The 22,566-nt window shown below is 37.8% G+C and overlaps 1 protein-coding gene across 7 annotated transcripts in view; it reads left to right on the top strand.

Annotated features, from left to right (window-relative positions):
• LOC120514699 (uridine-cytidine kinase-like 1) overlaps positions 1-19,304 on the top strand; it is a 95,939-nt gene extending 76,635 nt beyond the window's left edge. For 6 of the 7 annotated variants that reach the window (XM_039735203.1, XM_039735202.1, XM_039735209.1 and 3 more), the window contains exons 8-15: positions 1,787-1,806; positions 9,269-9,367; positions 13,663-13,756; positions 14,735-14,797; positions 16,228-16,350; positions 16,459-16,566; positions 17,721-17,877; positions 18,993-19,304. In XM_039735203.1, coding sequence (XP_039591137.1) covers positions 1,787-1,806; positions 9,269-9,367; positions 13,663-13,756; positions 14,735-14,797; positions 16,228-16,350; positions 16,459-16,566; positions 17,721-17,877; positions 18,993-19,072 — 744 coding nt within the window. In that variant the 3' untranslated portion in view covers positions 19,073-19,304. The remainder of the gene's footprint in view (positions 1-1,786; positions 1,807-9,268; positions 9,368-13,662; positions 13,757-14,734; positions 14,798-16,227; positions 16,351-16,458; positions 16,567-17,720; positions 17,878-18,992) is intronic. The other variant, XM_039735204.1, reaches the window with a different exon arrangement.
• Positions 19,305-22,566: the final 3,262 nt, after the last annotated feature.

Below are 22,566 nucleotides of genomic sequence, written 5' to 3'. Positions count from 1 at the left end.
TGTAGCACATTTTCATACAAATGATGTAGGTCAAAGTGCTTTACATGATGAAGAAAGAGAAAATAAATAAGAAAATAGAATTAGGAAGCACTAATTAACATAGAGTAAAAGTAAGGTCCGATGTTCCAGGGAGGACAGACAGTCAGACTTTCCCATTTACTAATAGTATGTGCAGGTACCCCGTTCTAATAATGCTAGATTGTCAGACCGAGAAGGAGACAGATGCAGGATTCTTCCACTGGGAGACTATTAGAACTTTGGCCGCTATTGTGGCCAATGAAATAATGTGGTGATTGTGAAGGGAAAGAGAAGAGAAATCTAACAATAGTAGAGTGGAAGGAGAGCAAGGAAAAGCGATAGATAAATAAGATGGAGGAGAGCAATTGAAGCCCAAAGAACAGCAACAGCAGGACATTCCCAGAATGTGGGGAGAAAGGCGCCATGTGCATCAAGTGCTTTGTGTTTTTCAGTAGCTTACAGCCTGCATGTTAAACCCTTAATTAGTTAGGCTACACCTAAAAATGACTGCAGGTTTTAAGGAAGGACGTTGATCAGGATCCATTAAAGGGTCACATTGTGAAACTGGTCATGTTTATTTATATTGTTACCAATTTACAGTTTATCACTGAGGACTTTTCAGCAGACGTCTACTCAAACTTGGCCTTGTTATTTGTTACTCGCATTATAGGTGACAGTGAAGCACTGCCGTGAAGTTTTCCGTGTCAGTTTTATACCTATGTGTTTATTAACAGGCTGCTAACGTACTGTGTGAATTTATTCCTGAAATAGACTCTTAACATATATTGTGATCTAGTTTCCTTTTTTTTTTCAATTAACCTAATGTAGAACTCAGACACATTGCTGCTTACATGCACACTTTCATCTGTCGCTGCAGGAGGTCTTCAGTCAGGACTTAATTGTAGTTTCCTAAATAGTTTGTCTTTTCACAATTTCACCATTTTGGGATGTGCTAAATTAATAGGACATTTAGGTTAAAAAATTCCAAGAGGGAGTCCTATAAGAAGTTGTGTTTATTAATCTTCTCACGTACCGCTAAAATCCAATAAATGATATTGAACACCTCATGCAGTAAACGGCTCTTTTTTGGCCGTACTTCTAGGCTGACTTTGCCTCTGCAGTGCTGAAAAGCAGGAGATTGCTGTACCACAGAATGTACTTCCATCAAAGTCTGTTTTCTTGTATTTTACAGTTGCCCTCTGGCCTTCTATGTCTACTTTATTTCCGGATTATTTGATAGTAGAAGTTTAGTCATTTCTCAAAACAGATTTTATGATTTGTTTTCATGTATTGTCACATACCTCCAAGGTGTGTGCTTATCTTTGGTTAAAGTAAGAAAGGAAATGTCTGTAGAAAGGGGCAGAGATCAATTTTCCATTTACAGCTCAGCCCACAAAAGAATATTTTAGAGACATAGGAAGTCACGGGGGCTTCACTGTTAGCTCAGATCGTTTGCTATATGTGACATCTCTCAATGAGCCAAGGATTCTGAAATCTTACAGAATAAGTTATAAAAATGGCAGTGTTCAAAAATGAAAAACATCTGAAGCAACACACGATGCAGTAATTCTCTTTTTTTCCTGTATATAGTGATGTTAGATACATGTCAGTGATGTTATGACTGCACCAGTTGGCTGTTTCCATTTCAAAGATGCCACAGAGTGCTCACTTAGCTCTTTACACTTTGATGTTGTATTGTTTTTCTCTTTCTGTGGTCATTTTGTTTGTCCTTTCCTGTCTCCTGAATTAAATTCTCCATGTTGAACAGAGGAAGCTGCGCTGGGACATGTGAGAGCCTTACCTTATCATTTTATATTGCATGGTTTGTCTTTTAATTGTGTGGAGTGAACATCTTAGCTCTGTGACCCAATTTTCATTCTGTTTCTTCCTCAAAATCTGCTGAAACTGAAATTTCTAAAACAAAGCTTTTTTTTTCCTTTGGTCATGGCCCAATTACATTACAGTACATTTTAATGTCAAAAGCAAAGATTGCCAATCAAGATAATTATACTCCACACCATAGATAAGATTTTTGTACTCCGTAAAACCTGACAAATTCTAAAGCGATGTAGATACACGCTGGTATCCTGCAGACAGTCCAGAGTGCACCGATTGTGTTTTAGAGCAGTCGAAATGGGCGCCTTCCAGATGTGATGAAACGCATTCAGAGGCCGAGGGAAAATACTTAAGAAGAGAGAAAAAAGGAACTTGCTGAAATTTCAAGTCTCCATCATCTCCTCTAGTCCTCACTTTCAAGAAACAATGACTGAATGAGGGCACCATTTTAAAATTTTAAAATAAAGTCAAATAAGTTAGAAAAGAAAAAGAATGTACCTCATTACTATATAGAATCCATTTTATTGCCAATGCTTTGAAACCTCAGTGACGAGATCTAGAGACCTCCAAGGGAGACTCTGTGCTACAGTGTTTAACAGGAGGTAAGGAAAAGGTGACCAAAAACCAAAAGGTGATGGCACGGCCGCAGCCCCTTAGCCGTGGTTAACGATGATGCAGATCCTACCAAAAAAAAAATATATATACAGTGTGTATATATATATATATATATATATATATATATATATATATATATATATATTTCTATCAACATAAATTAATTGTTCTAATTATTTGTAGACCAACTTATATTTTGAGTAAATGCATATACACTGGACTTGTCAATATCTCATGTGCTGAATGTGAACACAAAGCAGTCCACTACAGTCTTGGAGGTTTTAGTGGACATTTGTTAAATTATTATATTTTGTTATTAGTAACATCAATTAATGATTATTATTATAGAAGTTAAAACTAAGTCTCCAAAACATGTCACCTCACTTTTTATGCTTTAATGGACTTTTGATAAACCATTGTATTTTGTACTTAACACCAATAATAATTTATTATTATTTATAGGAGCTAAAATTAAGTTGCACCAATTTTTAACACAAAGCTGTCATTATCATTATTTTATGCTTTAATTAAGATCTGATAAACTGTTATATTTTATATTTAACAAAAGCCACAGCAATAATGACGACGATGATTTATTATTATTATTATTATTATTATTATTATAGGAACTAAAATTATGTCATGCTGATTTTGAACACAAAGCAATTGAGATCATTCTTTTATGCTTTAGTGGATATTTGATAAGCTATTATAATACTTGTACTTAACAAAAATGATGATATTATTATTAGCAGTAATAATTATAAAAGCTCAAATTAAGTAAGTTCTGATTTTGAACACAAAGCAGTCTTTTATACATTTGTGACCATCTTATAAAGTTATAAAACATAACACCCACAACAACAGCAATAACAATAATAATAATAACAGAAGCTGAAAACAGTACCAATGTATTATTTGTTTTATGAAATAACTCTCATGTTTTTATCATTGTATGCCTAATCCCATCCTGACTAATCGAACTAACAGTTTGTACACCATGTCTGATATGTTTAAATAACTTCGTCCTTTTACTTTTTTTTTTTTTACCTCACTAACTTGTGTGTTATGCAGTGTGTACATAAACCTAAATGTAATTAACCATAATGGTTCTTTAAAGAATGAATCTGAAGTGGTACTCTGCACACTCTAATTAAAGCTGGACACGCTTACAGGCATATCAGATGGCATCACCCAAATATTAAGACCTGGAGTGCTTCTCTTGCTCACGGCTGTCAAATCTTGTAACCAGCCACGCTCTTTGCTCCTCCAACAGCAGACTGATGTTGTAGTTTCTTAGAACTAACACGATAGAAGAGCACCTCTTCGGGGGCGGAGGGAAAAAAAAAGCTTCTTCTTCTTGAAGGACCTGCACGAGTCTTCTGTCTGCCGCTGCACATTGCTAGTCAGTCTTTTCATGGGGTCAGAGTTTCCCTGAGTTTTGCAGAATGTTTGAATGTGCACATTGAGCAGCAAGTCTCATTTTGTCACATGTAGTATTTTAACCATTTGATGGCCTGTTTTTAATTGTCCAGTGGTAGCCCAATAAATCAGAAGCAGGTACCAATAGGGTAGCATGGTGGCACTGTAATTAAAGCTGCAACCTGAGAATTCCAGAAAACTGGATCTCATTGTCTGTACAGAATTTGCATGTTCCAACCATGTACATGTAGGTTTTCTTCTAAGTAATGCAATTTTCCCTTCACATACTCAAAGATGTGCATAAAAAGGTAAGGTAGGTATTTCAGGTAAGGAAGACAAGAGATTTAAGGTAAATAGATCTAAAAACTAATTATAGCACTGATCAGTGGTGATGTTTAGCATGTTGATTAACACACAAATAAGAATTTCAGTGTACTTTGTACACATGAAAATAATGAGCCTATAAAACTCTAAATTGACTGTGCGTGCGTGTGTGTGGTGTGTGGTGCTTACACCCCATCTGAGGTGGTCTCCGTACTTACACATGATGCTGCTCATGTAGGCCCTGGCATCCACAGTCCTAAAATCTAATGTAGTGAGTTCAGTAAATGGATGAATGGCTGGGTTTACAATCGGTTTACAATCATATCTTTATCTTTGGGGAGTGAGATGCATTAGTGAGCTGACACCAATTATTAAACTTAACATAATACCTTTATTTTCATTTTTTATTTTCACATATTTATAGCTCAGTTAGTACAGTAGTTTCACTCTTTAAGTTGTATTACCAGCACACTTCATTTGCAACCATTTTTCCATTGCAAAGAAATTACTTTTTTGGAGTTTATTTGATAAGCCAAACATTGTATTAATGTTAAGGAATTAACTTGGGTTTAAATGTTCTTGAAAATGAATAAATATAAATGTTGAAGACAGATACTAAGCAACAGTGGGCCATCTGCGTACAGTAACTTATAAAACTAATGTAGTTACTGATTGACTAAAGAAACAAACTCCAGATTTGATAGTTCAATCTCACTGTATGAACCTGAGCAAGGCAACTGACCTGCTTGGGCTTCAGTTCTAAAACCCAAGTACAAGCAGGAGGTTTGCAATGCAAATACCGAAATTAGCAACACAGATGAAGATAAAATCATTGACCATAAAAATATAACCCACACATTTAGAGAGTACTGTAAGTCCATATATACTCAGTTTAAAGAAGATAATCCACACTCAAGTGAGTTTTTGATGCATTACAGATACCGCAGTTAGCTCCTCTTCACTAAGAGTATAAACCTCTGACACTCTCTGAATTACTAGACACTATTTAGTTAGCCAATAAAAGGTGCCATTTCACCCTACTTTCTCCTGTGACACTATAAACTCACTCCAATGTGGGAAAGCATCAGGAACCTATGGCTACCCAGTAGTATTTTATAAAAAAAAGTTTCAAATAAGTTAGCTCTACTGTTATAAGCAACATTTATAGAAGTTAGAAACAACAAAATTACACCTCAGACTTTTCATCAAGCACTAATTAACGTTTTTCCAAAGAAAAATAAGGATTTATTACAATGTGCATCATATAGACCAATTTCACTTCTAAATAATGATGTTAAGATACTCTCCTAAGTTCTAGCATGAAGGATTGAAAAGTGCTTCCTTCTGTAATATCACAAGACCAAATTGGATTTATTAAAGACAGACACTTAGCTTCGATGTTGGTTTAATGTAGTAATATACTCACCTGTACACACTAGAAATCTTATTGTCTTTGGATGCAGAAAAATCATTTGACATAGTTAAATGGAGCTACCTATTCACCGCAATGCACAAGTTTGGGTTCAGCCCAAATGTGTGCATGGATCAAACTACTTTATACCAGTCCAGAAGCTTCTGTTTGTACTAAGAAAATTATTTCAGACTACTTCAAACTAGAATGTGGTACTCGACAAGGATGCCCCCATCATTATTGCTTTTTGTAGTGTGCATTGAGCCATTGGCCATTCACTTTTGAAATGCAGAAAATATCACTATCATATGGTACTGTATATATCAGACTCACAAACAGAGTTTCAAAAGATACCTGGACTCAAAATTAGTTTGATTAAAAGTGTACTTTTTCCTGTGAATTCTCTAGCACACAATACTAGACTGGACATCCACCCATTTATTTTATCAGAACAGTTTAAATACATAGGGGTAAACATCACAAGTAAATATAAAGACTTTTTCAGCAGAATTTTGATATCAGCATGGAAAAAATCAAACAAATTGTGAACAAATGGTCCATTTTCCATCTCACATTAGCAAGAAATATCAGTACTGTCAATGTGAACATCCTTCCCACGCTGGTTTTTCTATTTCGGAGCATCCCCATATACATTAACAACTCATTCTTTAAAATGTTAGACTCAATTATAATCTCATTTATTTGAATATAGATATACCTAAAGCAGAAGGTGGCATTGCACTAACTTTCAATTTATTTACTGGGTGGCAAATATACAACTTATAAAGATTTGGACATGAACACAAATTGGTGAATATATACAAGCCTGGCCTGCGATAGAAATGAACTCCTGCAATACTTCTTTATATGCCATGCTTTATGCCTCAGTAAATGCAAGTTATTGTCAATATACCAATGATCCAATTGCCCATCAATCATTCAGAATATGGAACCAATGCAGAAAGCACTTTAATTCAGAGAAACTTTATCTGTTGTATCTCTACATGATAATCACCTTCTTCTCCCCTTTCAAACCTACAGATTATTTAATGTTTGGAAAACGTCCAGGATTAAAACACGTCCTGAGGGCCCACTGTGGCTTTAGGTTTTTGTTTCAGCCAGATTCATAATCAGTGACAACAGCTGGTAACACTGATCTCATTTAATTAGCTAATATTTTTTCTCTCCTATTATTCTACATTCAGAAAAGCACAGAAGCATGATTTTTACATTCATAAGACATTTAGAAAGATTTCTATTATTGCCATAGATTTAAATGCTTAACTATGTTGATTTAATTATATTTTGCCGTTTCTCTGCGCAATTTGCTCTCTTCATTGTATCTTAATACTGACAATTAAAAATGAGATGAGCAGACACTCAGGCAAACAACACTCAGTTGTGAAAGGCTGTAACTACTTTAGCATCAGACCCACTCATTTCAAATAATGGATTAATTAAACAATTAGAACACATAGAAAAATAGAATTAAAATGAATATTGACAATATTGTTAAAAAGAAAGATGATTATTTACATATAACTTCTTAGTACATTTTAATAATTTTTTTACCATACACCACTGGCGGAGTGGTGGCTCTAAGGCTAGGGATCTGCACTGGCAATCGGAAGGCTGCCGGTTCGAATCCTGTAAATGCCAATAGGGACTCTGCTCTTTTGGGCCCTTGAGCAAGGCCCTTAACCTGCAACTGCTAAGCGCTTTGAGTAGTGAGAAAAGTGCTATATAAATGCAAAGAATTATTAAAAGAATTAAAGAATTATGCTTAGTCTTCTAATTTCTATATTGTCCTCAAAACACAGAATCTTGGAAATAGCATTTCACTTAATTAGCAAAGGAATTTAATTAAAAACAGAAGCTGGTTTGAACAAAAACCTGCAGCCACAGGGGGTCCCCAAGAACCCCTGACTTAGAGATTTGTATATAGATAATGCCTTTGCAGCTTCTGGACAATTACCCTTCTAATGTAACTTCCCATCAACATATTTTTTCCACTACTATCAAATCAGAAACTCTGCTAAAAGAAACTTACCAAATTTTCCTCGTCTCCCACCCATTTCTGTTCCAGAAGAAATACTGATTAGTGTTGAAGACTCCTGACAGCATCTCAATAATATATAAAAACATCTTAAAGTCCCTTCCTTTCAAAGATCCTAGGGTTTGGTGGGGAAAGGATCTTTCACTTAACATCTCGGAAAAGGAGTAGAAGGCAACAATCCATGGAACGCACTCCAGCTCCAAATGCATAAAGTATTTAATCATTCAACTTAAAATCTTTTATCAATCACATTTATCTTGTTTAAAAATATCTAAAATGTAACCATGGCAAGATTCAATATGTGAAAGTTGCAATCAAACTCCAGCTTCACTGGGCCACATATTTTGTTTTTGCACCAAATTAACATCATTCAGGACAAAAGTCGTTGTTTGCCTATCAGACAGTCTTGGCATCACAATCACTCCTAACCCATTAACAGTTGTGTTTGGTGTACTCTCAGATTGGCTTTTAGTGGAGAAGGACAAATTGATTGTAATTGCCTACACCATATTATTAGCATGTAGACTTATCTTTCTCAACTGGAAGAATCCCAGCCCACCTGTTAGAAGTCAAAATAAAATTCTCGCTTAGAGGATCTGCTCAAAACCTTTTAAAATATGGCAAAATCTAATTAATGACATTGTAAAATAAGCATTTATATTGGGGAAAAGGACATTCTCTCTTCTTTGTTGTTTTTAAAGATTTGCTCTGGTTGTTGGCTCTTTTCTCTTTCTCTCGGGTGGGGGTTGAATTGTGTTTTGTTAATTTCGACTTGATTGCATGTAATGTTAATCTTCTCATTGTATAAGTTAGATTTGGTTGAAGAAAATAACATTCCATACAAATAAAATAATTAAAAGAAAACCCAAATGGAATGCATCCTGAGCTTGTAAGTCAGTTTGGCAAATGGCATCCGCCAAGTGCATTCAGGCATCCTACATGTGAAGGTAACTTTTAAAACATGTACATCATTGTACATGTGCTGTGCTGATTTTGTGCCACATTGAACTAACTCAACTCTGCTCATTAGTTATATTCACATTATCATTTATGTTAGGATTGTGGATTATAGCTAGCATATGTTGAATTTTGCCTTAAGTTAAAACTTCCATTTTGTATGACAAAGGCTTTTAGTTTTCTATGTATTTTGCTGCTATTAATAAAATCTTTCTGGTGTCATCTCATACTTTATTTTTAATGTTCTATTTTGATCTCAGAAGCTCTCCGTGGAGCTGCATCTATAAGGTGTGATTTTGAGTCACATCTGTGCCCTCCTGTGAAATGAAGAAATGTACTGTATGGTTCGTCTATTTATCATACTTCAGCAACGCCTTGAAGCTAAATATCCCACAGTATTCTACAAAATTGAGATCACCTTCATTCACCCATCATCATACTGCTGACACAAGGCCATGGCATAAACTGTGGATTGAAAATGCATGTAAACAATGGATTATATTTAAGCGGTCCATGAAATATGCCTTCAGATGTGTTTTCATCCAAGCATGTCACTTTCAGCACAACAGAATACTTTCATCTGGTGGCTAATGCCAAGTAAATGCCACCCTTGTTTTGTGTCTCCTTAGGGCCGCCCTGGCTTCAGCACACCAGTCTCAGCCACTTCCTGAGACCCTGAGTGTTCTGGAGAGCACCCCACAGGTCAGGGGGATGCACACCATTATCAGGTGAGTGGCTTATTCCCTTGTGAAATCTATGAACTGAAGGGTAATAAAAATATACCCGTGTTCAGTCTCTGAGAACACATATTTAGAAGATCAATAGTTGATGCATAGACAAAGCAACAGGAATATTCTGAAGCATTTTCTGCTTCTGCTGCACCTGAAACTACCTTTTTTGTAACTTCAGTAAAGCAAATATCTTCCATTCTCTTAGAATAAGTAAATATAAGCTTGAATTTAAAGTGGTAGTTAATTTACTGACCTGGATGGAACTCCATCACTGTAAGACAGAGGACATGTAAATGGGGAGGACATTTTATGTAGGTGTACAAGTATACAAGCATATGAAATAACATTTGTCTTGTTCCTACTCTAAAAATGTATTTTCATTTGGTTTAAACTTTTTTTTTATATATATATATAATTTACTGTTTATTGTATCTCAGTTCTTCATAAAGTAAAATGCAAAATTTAAACTGAACTTGAATTAAACAATTAATGGTTCACTCGGACAGAAAAGTAAAATGACTAGTTCAGTATATTGAGGACGCTGCTTGGTGAGGATAAGCACAGTATGGCCAGTTTCACAATGACAATATATTGTTTTAAAGCTCTTCATCTCCGTTATTGTATTTGAACATGGGACCTAAAGGATTCTCAACATGTGTTGTGGGCAACAATGCCACTAAGGGGGTGGTGTAAAGCTGAAAGAAAACTCCGGTCGTGCACTTGGGACTGCTTGTTCTTTGGTTTTAGCAGTTGTGTGCTTAAGTTTTGAAGGACCTTTGGTGAACAGTAAGTGATAGTAGCCATTGTGATGTACATAAGGAAGCAAACAGCCCTTTCTACCTGAAGGGCCAGGCCCGGGTCAGTCAGTAGAAGACATATTTAGAAGAGATTTTTTGTCTCTTGTTATGATAACAATACTTAATAAATAAATATTCATAAAAACACAACAGGAATGAAACATAGACTCGATTTAACAAATGAAAACAATAAACCAGGATAAGAATATGCTGTGCTAGAAAACCACAAATAAATTAGAGTTATAAATCTTGAATTACATCAAAGGGACCAGGGGCCTCATGTATAACGCCATGTGTAGAATTCGCACTATAACATGACGTAAACACAAAAGCCGAAATGTGCTTACGCACAGCAAATTCCAGATGCAGGAATCTGTGTGTACTCCAACTTCCGCGTTCTTCCTCTCCATAAATCCCGATCTGTGTGAAAACTAACGAACGTGCACGTGCCTTCTGTCCTGCCCCATCTCCTCCCAGAATTACGCCTCTTGAATATGCAAATCAATATAAATAGACCTTAAGCTCAATGTTCTGTGAAAAGGCAATGGCAAAAGCAAGACGGAAAATATAAGAATTTCAGCGAATACCAAGTGGAGGCAAAGAAAAAAGTACTATTTGTTGGTTTATACAGTGGTATAAACAACAACAGGAAGTTGATCGAGTGACATAGCGTGTTGGAGAAACAAGCTCAAGTTCACAAAGTCGCACAGTGCCCGACATAAAAAAGAAGTTGGCACATATCAAAGCCACAGTGAAAAGGTGAGACGCAGCCCACCGTCTGAGTATCATAAGGAAGTTTATTAGAGTACAGTGAGAAAAAAAAGGCACAGAGTAGGAAAAAAGCACGAAATGTCAACTTTAATCTCGAAATTTCCACTTTAATGATGTAGTTTATTTTGTCATTAAAGTAGAACATCATAAACTTCATCTTAAATTCATTTAATTTACTAGTTTCTCAAATCCCATCGTAACTAAAGTATCACATTAAATGATTTGTTTTGTATTTGATCTTCAATGTGCTCTATGTGTGTGAATCACTACGTGCCTCCATTCTTTCTCTTTCTCCGACAGGACACAGAATCCATTACATTCATGATATTACAGCTCTCTGAATACTGAGATGTATACGTGATATTTTCATAATGATTGGAATGAAAGCATGTTATTAAGAACACAGCGCAGTGATTGGTCATGTCTCATACAAGATGTTGCTGCGCCATGCGCGACCTTCGATGAAATAATTTACTGTAGCAGTACTGTCTCTTTCAAACGTACTATCCTCCAATTCCTGTCCTTACTTTTCTTTCTCCAAATACCCAATCGCCACACAATCAGCTCTGTCATAGACGTTAAGCCATCTGTAAGCTTACAACGACAATTCTTCAAAACTTTTAAGGAACATTGAAATATCTTCATAGTACGTGTTTAATTATTCTATCCATTTATACTCCCAGTGTCGCACCAGCCTCAGTAAATATACTGCGCGAGGCAGGAACACTACGTGAACATGCTAGCGCTGAGGCACTGTGTCCTCACATGTTTAATTATTAACAATACAGATTATTTAAATGAAGTTAAAGTTTTATCTGTATAATATAATCAACATATTTTGCTGCATTTCACCTTAAAAATGATATCATCATCATATGTAAATACGCGCTTTATAAAGTGGCGCAGGTTGTGCAATATTATAACTGTAGTGCAAGTTTACAGTGGGGTGATTGTACTTCTAAGTACAAACAGTTCTCCATGGTGCAATTGATTGAGTGCGTTTAAAGTTCTTGGGATGAAACTGTTTCTGAACCGCGAGGTCCGTACAGGAAAGGCTTTGAAACTTTTTGCCGTGGCTGAGGCAGTGTGGGCTTGATGCTCATCTGTCCGATCAGATGGTGCTATGATTCCCCACTCAGATACGGTGATATAAATACTCCCGAGTAGTGCAGTGAGAGTAATATGGAAAAAGATGATCCGCGGTGGCAACCCCTAATGGGAGCTGCTGAAAGAAGAAAAAAAGGTGCAGTGAACGTAACAATGCTAAAGCAGTTATGGTATTTGGAATACTATGGCTGTTCCCTGGACCATTATATTGTTACGAGTTAATTACAATCAGATGCATTACACTAATAAACAATATGCAGTTAGTTTCAGTGTATTTATAAAGCCGCATCAGGAAAATAAGGTGTAACCACATAGGAACAGTAGCACTGCTTTGACGCTGGGTGCTGCCAGTCTGCAAAACCGAGTGGAGAACTTGCGTACGACAAGGTATGAGGCACCGTGGACAAGTGCGTGGCTTTACGCCAAGTGTAGGTTTTATACATCGCGATTTAAACGTGGAAAAGTTCTTACGCAACATTTCTGTGCGTATGCACCGTTTACACATGAGGCCCCTGGTCAGAAAGAGTCAACAACAAGAGAAAGATTTTAAGAATATTACTCTACATGCTGTTTCATATCATCAGGTATTCAGTGACCTTTTAAAGGTACAAATTGGGCCAGCAGATTTAATTAATTTGTAAGGCAATGGTACAGACCTGAAGGCTCTGTGTGTTGTGCCAGTCACATTATCCATGATAATCTGCTGGAGCGCACCATGGACAAACACCTACTTACTTTTTTAGTCCCTGAATTGCCTGCTGTCAAGACCTGCTTGAGTGTGGCTGATGAACTAGAAGATACTTGGGTGGGTAACTGTAGCGAGGGTCGATATTGAATGTCAGGGTACCTGTTGTCAAATCCAAAGCACTAAGCTGTAGATGTTGCCATAAAGTGTACACCCAGAAGTCAGTTACAAAAGGCGTACCATCACAAAACCGGAAGGCAAAGCTGACAACAAAATCAAAAGGTGTACCTGTTGAGAGTCGAGAAACAGAAAACGTGCTGTCAGCAAAACGAGTTGCAAAACTGTTAGGAGGGTTAAGAGCAGCATTGCTATGACACGGAAACTAAATGATCATCAATACTATTCTACATTTTGGAGACATTCTAGGATTGAATCCATAAGCCTGAGAAGTCATCACCCCAAACCAAAGAGTAAAACTGTGATAAATGCTGAAAAGAGAATTGGCAGAAGTTAACAACCAAGAGGCGTACTGCCACCAGAATTTCAGACTCAAATTGAAAATCATTATAGCTGGAAATTAAAATTTTAAAACATTTGTACTCAACTGATTGCTTATGGATTTCAATTCAAATTTTTCAAAATGTTTGCCTTCTTTATCGTAAAACATAACCAATCAATAATATTTTTCTGCAAGGAATTCAGAAAATTGACTTTACGATAAACCTTTCAGTGATTGCCTCTCTCATTATAGTAATAACAGTAATGTGTGTTGTGTTGAAGCACATCTGCAGATAGAAGCATGCAACGTCCATGCACAGCATTCTATGTATTGCTCAGACAAATATGGAGAACAAAAATCCTCCTGCATTTCTTTGTGTCATTTTTTTTTTTGTAAGACCTGACTCAGTTTCCACTGTTTCCTTTCTTCTCAGAAACAAAGAGACGAGCCGCGATGAGTTTATCTTTTATTCAAAGCGACTGATGAGGTTGCTAATAGAGCATGCACTTTCTTTCTTGCCTTTTCAGGTATGGTAGTTTTATAATTTATGTTTAAGAAATTAATGTAGTATTATTATTAATGTTTTATTTACAAGTAAATATAAATATGTTTACCAAAGAATACTTTAGTATTTCCATTTCTCCTTTGTAAAATTTATCAGGTAAGAGCAATTTGGTACATGCCTCTTACGATTACTTGTTTATCATGGAGCTCCCTTCGAGGTCCATGCTGCCTGATGGCTCGACAGCCTCGTGTTTAAATCCCAGCCCAGTCTTTGTCTCTGGTCACTTTGCACATCCTACTCATGTCAGCCTGCATATTCTTCACATACTGCACTTTCCTCCACTGTCCGGTGTCCTTGTGCAAATGTGTCTCATAATGGACTGACATTCATTTGATGGCTGATGCCTGCATTTCCCCCAGCACTTTCAGCAAAGGCTCAGACTCCCCATAAGAGTGTAAAGCAGGCAGGCGCAGGGTACCTGGATAGATGACGGTTCTGTTTTGTAAATTGCATACAAAAATATAACCAAAACAGTTCCCAGATGAAAAGAATCTTGAATAAATCATCCATCCATCCATTGTCCAACCTGCTGAATCCTAACTACAGGGTCACAGGGGTCTGCTGGAGCCAATCCCAGCCAACACAGGAGGCAAGGCAGGAACCAATCCTGGGCAGGGTGTCAACCCTCCGCAGGACACACAAACACACCAAGCACACACTAGGGCCAATTTAGAATTGCCAATCCACCTATCCTGCATGTCTTTGGACTGTGGGAGGAAACTCACGCAGACACGGGGAGAACAGGCAAACTCCACGCAGGGAGGACCCGGGAAGCGAACCCGGGTCTCCTAACTGTGAGGCAGCAGCGCTACCACTGCGCCACCATGCCGCCCGAATAAATCATGATTATAAAAAGAAATAAAGAAAAAACAAATCTTCTAAATATTGTTTATGTATTTTTGAATCACATATTTGATGAAATTACTTTTTTTTCTTACAGATCTGTACAGTTCAGACACCCCAAGGGCAAGATTATGATGGAAGATCATTTCATGGGAAAAGAGTAAGCATTAAGCTTGTACTTTCCAATCAATTGTACCATAAAGTTATTTCACATGCGAGGTAAATTATGAATGTAGAGGCCCCGGTGTCTGATCTCGGTATAAATCATTATGTTTTATATATTGTGCATTCATTTTTAATTTTGTGTGTTACATTTAGAAAATAATTTTGCCACATGTCACAACACAAGACATTTTGCATCATAAAAGGGGAGCAGTAAGCCAGCAGTTTAGGTTGCGCTCTCAACGATTACATTTTTCATGTGTTTTAGAGTAATAAAGAGATCCACTTCACTTGGAGAAAAGATTCCGTTAAATCTCTTTCAGACCTACCCTTTCTTTCTGGTAATTCAACGTCTATGATCTTACATCCGCATCAAGTCTCTTAACCAGCATTTAGGTATTGACAGACACTTTAAGCTTCATTTCCTCTAATTAATGTTGAAACAGCTAAAGCAAATTAAGTTGTCATTGTTCTTCTAGACATATAAAGGTGAATATCATTTGTGGTGGAGATGAAGATGGAGATTTCACTCCCTCAAAGATCACTCAATTCAAGATTAAGATTTAAAACGCTGGCTCAACTAATGCATTTCAAATTCAATTGTCAGTGAGCATAGTTTGGAATTTGTATGTTTGTAATTATATACAGAATATTGACCTTACCCGTAGCACCGCACACAAATGTAGCTTCGGCAGACATGGTTAAAGCAGCACTTACATTAGCTGTATTTCACACCAGTAAACCATTTGAGTGAAGAAAGGCACTACTGGTGAGGCACTCCTTGGCTGTAATCCCCCCCCACTGGCGTTTGCCCATTTCACAGTACACTGTAAGTGCAGGCAGGGCCGTCTTACAACTGATTGAAAAAGAGTGTTCATTGAGGAGGCTGCAAGTGTCAGTTAAAAGAGAGTTTAGGTAAATACAGCACAAAAGACTGGTATTGGTATCCCTGCTGGCATAAGTAGAGGGTATTTATGGAAGGTAAGAAGAGAAAGCCTTCACCAGCAGAATGATGAGCGAGCGGCTTCTGGTATAGGCTGAGACACGGAGAGAGGTGACGAGGAAGGCCTTTGTGCGTGTGGAGAAGACCTGTATGCCGGCAAAGAGCAAGCACTTGAAAAGCTTTGGTTGTGCACTTTTCATTATTAACATTACGTCTTTTATGTGTCTGTGGGTTTACACGCATTATAGGCTATGTAACTTGCAAACCTGGCCACATTTGCTCGCCAGGCACTCTTTGTGCAGTATGTGACCAAACAGAAAATTCCACTAGCTGTGCCATGTACCTTTTGTGTGGGTACGGCTGGGTCATTTCTCTCCAGCTAGAGCGTTACTAGTCGACAGAAATGACTAAAATCATGGCGCAGAGCACACCACTGTCTGCACTGCTTCACGTTGTTATCTTCAGCGTTCTTTATGTTTTTGTAGATTACCGGTGTGTCCATTCTAAGAGCAGGTGAGACAATGGAGCCTGCACTAAGAGCAGTATGTAAGGATGTAAGGATTGGCAAGATTCTCATACAGACCAATCAGGACACGGGAGAACCAGAGGTAAAGCTAGAATAAAATCAACACTGGTGTAAATTCAGTATAATATTTTAAATGCAATAATTTCATGACATCCAAGGTTTTCTAAAGCAAGCTTCTCTGTTCTGATAGTTGCACTATCTAAGGTTACCAAAGGATATCAGTGAAGACCACGTTATTTTGATGGATTGTACCGTCTCGACTGGGGCGGCAGCAATGATGGCAGTCCGAGTTTTACTGGTGAGACTCAGATTTAGAGTACAGTATCATTTTAACAAAAATATGATTTTACCTAAGCAAAATAATCATTCTGCTGTCTTTCAGTAAACAGAAGTACCAATTCAATCCTTATATTACGTATCTTCAAATGCTGACTTAGTGCTGTGCCTTTTGGGTCTTTTTTGACCCGATACTGACACCCCCCTTTTTAAGTGCCCTATTTTCTATTAATTAACCTCCTTAACTTGGCATACTGATGATCTAAAGTTTAGAGCAGATGTCATTTAGGATGTTTTTCTGGGTTTTGAATAAATAAAGCACCCTAAATGCAGTGGAAAATCCATTAACATCAATGGTGGGTGAAAACTGACTTGAAAGAGAGGACAAAAATACACAATTTTTAGTGGCTATGCAAATTATGGGATTTTTTTTTTTCATTTATTGAGTGCAATGTCCAACAAGTCACAAAGTTTCATCTTAAACGGATTATATTTAGAGTCCTTTTGTTGATTACAAGCACAACAGCAGGTCAAATTTGACCCAAAGACGTTGTGTACAAAATGGAGCACAACAAAAACATATTTATTATTTTAGAAACATGCCAAAGAAACAAAAATCTCAAATTCTGTCTAACACTGAAACAGTATATACAGTATATTTTTAAATTTGACTTATTTCTAGATATATCGTTACAGTAGAAGAGTTATAACAATCAAATACATATTATAATAAACAAAAGATGAAAAATTAGCCCAATAAAAAATACAATCAATCCAGTAAATCATGAGAAGTGTTGCAATTTATTAATCGTCAACAACACTAAAGACTTTCAGGAGCTCATTAGTGTTGAAGGGTCCTTCCTCAAATTGATTAAAACAACAGGAGTTAAACAGCTTATCTTTTTTGACTTGCCAGTATTGAAACCTAATTATAAGTTTGGAATAACATTCAGTAAACTGTGCACCTTATTGAGTATTGCTGCCATATTTAAATGAAGAGTTATCAGATTAAAAATTTAAATGAAGAATTATTCAGCAAGATCCTTATGTTTTCTAGTCCCATCAAGATTGAAACTACATTATTGCAACAATCCGGAGCTTGTATTTTCATTTTTTTGGATGTATGGAATATATTTTTGTTCAAATCCTGTCCAACCTTGTGTGCTTTCCTTTTAGGATCATGATGTTCAGGAAGACAAGATCTTTCTAGTGTCCTTACTGATGGCAGAAATGGGAGTGCACTCTGTTGCGTATGCCTTTCCTCAAGTCAAAATCATCACTACGGCCGTGGATAAGAAAGTCAACGATTTGTTTCACATCATTCCAGGAATAGGTTAGTGTCCACTTGGGCCTGATAAAAGCGGTTATTTCATTTTGTTCTCTTAGTCGCCCATCGACATTCTTCAGCCGCCACTGATCAGTTGATGTTATCTCAACCGTTTTAAATGAAGCTGGCTGGATGGCCTACCACTTAGCAATGAGACATATGTAAGGAGTGCAGCCCAGGACATCCCTGAATGTTTTAAGAATCTTCTGCATTTTCTATTATTTCTTGTTTAGATGTAGCAAACATCTGCTCAGGCCCTCCACCACTTCAACAGACCTTTCCATCATTCTCGTAAGATTCCAAGTAGTCTACCTCTCCTGTCTGCAGTATGGCCTCATTGCAGTGCATCAGGTTTAGGCCTATGCCACAAGCCAGTGTATCAAAGGCAACAGAGGAGCGTTTGGCCGCAGGTAGTCAGGCCTCCTCTGTGTTTTTTTCCACTAATTGTGTGGGGTTTCATGGCAGGAGATCTTGAGGACTATGGTGAAGAACCTTGACTCTTTTATAACACACATGTCTCAGTGGATAAAAAAAAAAAATTACACAACTAAATACTAAATATGGTTACTAAAAACTGTGGTCAGTGATGTCCTGCATTGTGAAATGTCTAACAGGTACTGTGTGTAAAGTACCATGGCTCTATAATTTGTATTTCCTTCGAATTTTTGTTATGTTACTTATTCTAAAGGTCACAGTAGAAAATGTAAGTAAATGAGACAACTGTATAAAATAAAAAAAGGGCCCTGCAAATTATTTGAACACAGTAGCAATCTGTTCCCGTGTAGCCAAGTTGACACAGAAGCCCAAAGCCATAGCTCACTTTCGAGCATCTTGCACATTCTGACCCGTAACAGCAAGGCTGCACAAATCTGATTGGTAAATGAAACAAAATATTATTTTTCAAAGACAATTTCCTCTAGGATTGTACTGGGGGAAATGACTTTGTCTTAGTTACGTAGGAGTGAAGTTCTGGTGTCAAGACTAGCAACTATCTATAAGTGTATCCTTTAACAAATCAACAGGATATAAAAAGGACGTGTTTGATCAGTATGCGTGTGAAAAGAGTCCGGGTTTTGAAGAATTCTTAATGCAGTCCTTGTCATTTTTTTGTTTTTTTTTAGGTAATTTTGGGGATAGATATTTTGGAACAGATGCTCCACCTGACTGGAGTGATGATGACCTGGATGACCCGTGCTATTAAGGACACAAACGGACTTTCACGCTTTCAGGCAGCTATCCATACCCGTAACACACCGAATAAAGACTGTCATCCGGCCGGACATCATGTGAAGGAAGGCTTTAGTGATCCGTGTGGAACTTTGTAAATATGTCCTTTAGATGAATGTCAGGGTTTTGCACATGTTTATTTTATGTGTTTTATTATTTAAAAAAAAGTGCAGATTTAACTAAATGTAGCTAAATTGTTTCTCATACCCCTGTCTCTTGTCACTCGGCTCCGTTTTCAGGCTTTGGCAGTGGACACGACCTCAAGTGAGCTGTGTGGGCAGCGCAGTCCGTTACAGCGTGAAATGACGTTGTCTGATGCAATGTGTGCAGCTTAAGTGAAATGTTTATACAGTATAGCCAGAAAGAAAGCTTTTCAATTCATTATTTGAAGAATAATTCTTAAAACTATTCTATTATTATTATTCTTTATAAAATTATTCATATGCAAAATTGCTTTCCTTTTGAAGAGGTTTTACCTTTAGAATGCTTGTTGCAAAGGAAGAAGTAGTCTGTTTTATTTTAGTATCAAGTATGTGTACATACTGTACAGTAAAGGTGGAGGAGTTGCTGCAGAGACCAGCTTATCGGAAAAGTGTGTGGGCGCTGTTACTTTAACCCTTCCCTTCTCTCAGTGGCCAGAATTGTAATGGCCAAGCAGCTCGTGTGCAAAAAGCAGCGCTCTTTACCACCGCGTGATTTTAAATCTGCAACGAGCTGAGCAGCAGTTTGGACGCACGGGCAGTTAAAAGACACTCTTCAAGTAGAGCAGACAGTCTTGGTTTTCACTTTTTCTTTATTTAGTTTTAATAATCTATTATGTAGATCACTAAATCAGACAATGTATGAAAGTAACTACATGATCCCTTTATAATGTTCTCATCTTTTTGTAAATTTTAAGCAGCCCTTTGTGGCCATCCATGGTTCAGGAATCAGGGAGACGATTGAGTAAATGCTGAAGAGATTCAGGTCTGCCATTAGACGTCGTCAGGCCAGAGCAATGCCACTTGCGGACCTCCTAAAGGACTTGTGTCGGCTCTCGTGTCAGCACTGGTGACCTTTTGTGCTTTAGTTAGAAAAAAGTGAATGCAGGAATTATTGCTCTTGCTCTGAAAAGAACACATTTGCATGTTGTTAAACAGTAGAAATAATGACTTTCATTTAAACTGCAATATCATGCAGAATCTTCACATGTTCTAAATGTATAATCTTCCCATAAATATGCCACTTTATACGGCACTAATTTGATGCATAAAAATGTAACACCCACATTCTGGAGGTGTACGGGTGACATTTCTACTTTTTGTTCAGAACGATGTAACACTGGATTGTCGATGCAGACCCTTCGGTAATGAACTTTCACACACCATTCCCGCTAACAGATTTTGTCCCCAAAGACCCCCTCGTCTCAAGGCCACTGCCAGTCAACTCAAACAGATTCCAAATGCTTTAATTTATTTTTTTTTGTTGGCTTTAAATTATTTGTGCTTGCACAAAGTAAAATGCCCAAATCCTCTTTTACTTCATGGCCAATAGATCTTCAAAGGCAGGCACTACTGGGGACCATAATCAGAGCCCCCATAATAATCCTGAGTATGTCTTACCTGAATTAGTTTTATATTAACTTTGTATCGAATATGGATGGGTGACTTTGAAGACTTCAGGGCCCCCACGAGTGTATAGGGTGCATAATCTGGCCAGGCTAAAACCGTGAGCTCATGTAGACGTCGTTCTGAATAATCTGCCTCTCCTCTCGTAACGCTCCACTTTTGCCATGTGGGATCAACAATAGAGTGCGTACTTGGATGCGTAATTTTAATTTCAAAGTTGGGGGAGAGTATCATCGTGTTTGTGCAGAACATTTCACTCTCATGTTCTGTGTGGCACCACTTCATTGTGAAGACCGCAGCTCATACTGTTTAGTGTAATCTGTCCAGATATTACATACAAGTCAAGTTGGGGAGCATACACTGGTACAGTGTGTTGCTGCACCCACTACACGGCGAAACAACTTGGGATCCTGGTTGGCAACCCCCTCAGGCAGACCAGTCCAGTCCAGTCCCACCCTCCGGAAATGACCCTCCATCTGCTGCAATCAGGTGTTAGGTGGGCAACCCCTTGGCCTGGTCCAGCCACTTGGGTCCCTAAACAATGAGGATCACCCTCAGGGAAAACACGTCACACGTGGCCGTAGTGCTATAACTGACGCTCCCTCACAATGCAGGTAATGTGCCTCATTCGGGACTCCATGAGCAACCGCTCATTCAACACAAAGTCAAACCAATGGTACCCAAGGATGTTCTGGAGAGACACAGTACCAAAGGAGTCCAGTCTTCGCCTCAGGTCACTTGATAGCGTCCATGTCTCACAACCATATAGCAAGACAGGAAGCACCAGGACTCTAAAGACTTGGACCACCGTCCTTTTGCATAGATATTGGGAGGACCACACACCCCTTTCCAGCGACCTCATGACCCCCCGTGCTCTTCCAACCTATCTACTGACTTCATAGATAAAGTCACCAGAGACATGAATGTTGCTGTCGAGGTAAGTAAACCTCTCAACAAGTTTGACACTCTCTCTTCAGGCAGACAAAATGCTGATGGTTGTGCCCAAGAGGTCATTAAAGGCCTAGATCTTGGTTTTTATCCAGGACACTCGCAAGCCCTGACACTTAGACTCCTCACTCAGTCTCTCGAGCGCCCGATCAGAGCCTCCATTGCAGGGCCTTTCTTAGGACGTTGGGGGCCCTAATGCGTGTAATATTAGCTACAGTTCAGCCAGATTTGACCTGTTTCCACTGGGCACCACGTGGAGGTATGTAGCTAAGCCCAGCGTATGCAAAATGTGCAGTATAATGGTGCATATTTTTATAAATTTTAGAGCATTTTATTTATGTTTTTGTCACAATTAAAAAGTGTGTTTTTTATACTGTTTTCCATTTTCTTCTACCAAATTAAAACTTGGGCTAAAGAACATTCCAGAATAAAGCTCAAGAAACGAAATCAAATTTTCGCACTTGAACATTTTAACGCGAAATCTTTAATTAATGCAGAGTAATCAAGCAATTGGACAGCGTCTCGCTCAATGGACACTAATGCTAAAGCATTCAGTCGTTCTTGTAACACGGTTGTCCTGAGGTAATTCTTGATTATCTTTAGCTTAGCAATGAAGCAACAGTAACTGGTATGGTCAAGGCAATACGTAGCGCTATTGCGACGTTTGGAACAGAATCTTGCAAGCTGTTCTGGTATATAAACTGCAAGTTCTCAAGAGGAGAAGCATTAGGAGGCACCAGATTTGCCAAAATACGCAATTCAGAAAACAAGTCGTTTCATCTGTTAATATCGCATTGAGATCCTGACAGGTTTTAATCAAATCCGCATCACTTGGACATTTTATTCTCTCATAATTATAAAAAAAAAAACAAAGTAATCATAATGACCTTTCATTTGGTCAATTCGCTCAGTC

This window comes from Polypterus senegalus, chromosome 14 (genome assembly GCF_016835505.1).
Source record: "Polypterus senegalus isolate Bchr_013 chromosome 14, ASM1683550v1, whole genome shotgun sequence".
Taxonomy (NCBI): domain Eukaryota; kingdom Metazoa; phylum Chordata; class Cladistia; order Polypteriformes; family Polypteridae; genus Polypterus; species Polypterus senegalus.
The sequence above is the reverse complement of the archived record's forward strand: the minus strand, read 5'-3'. Positions and strand labels throughout refer to the sequence as shown.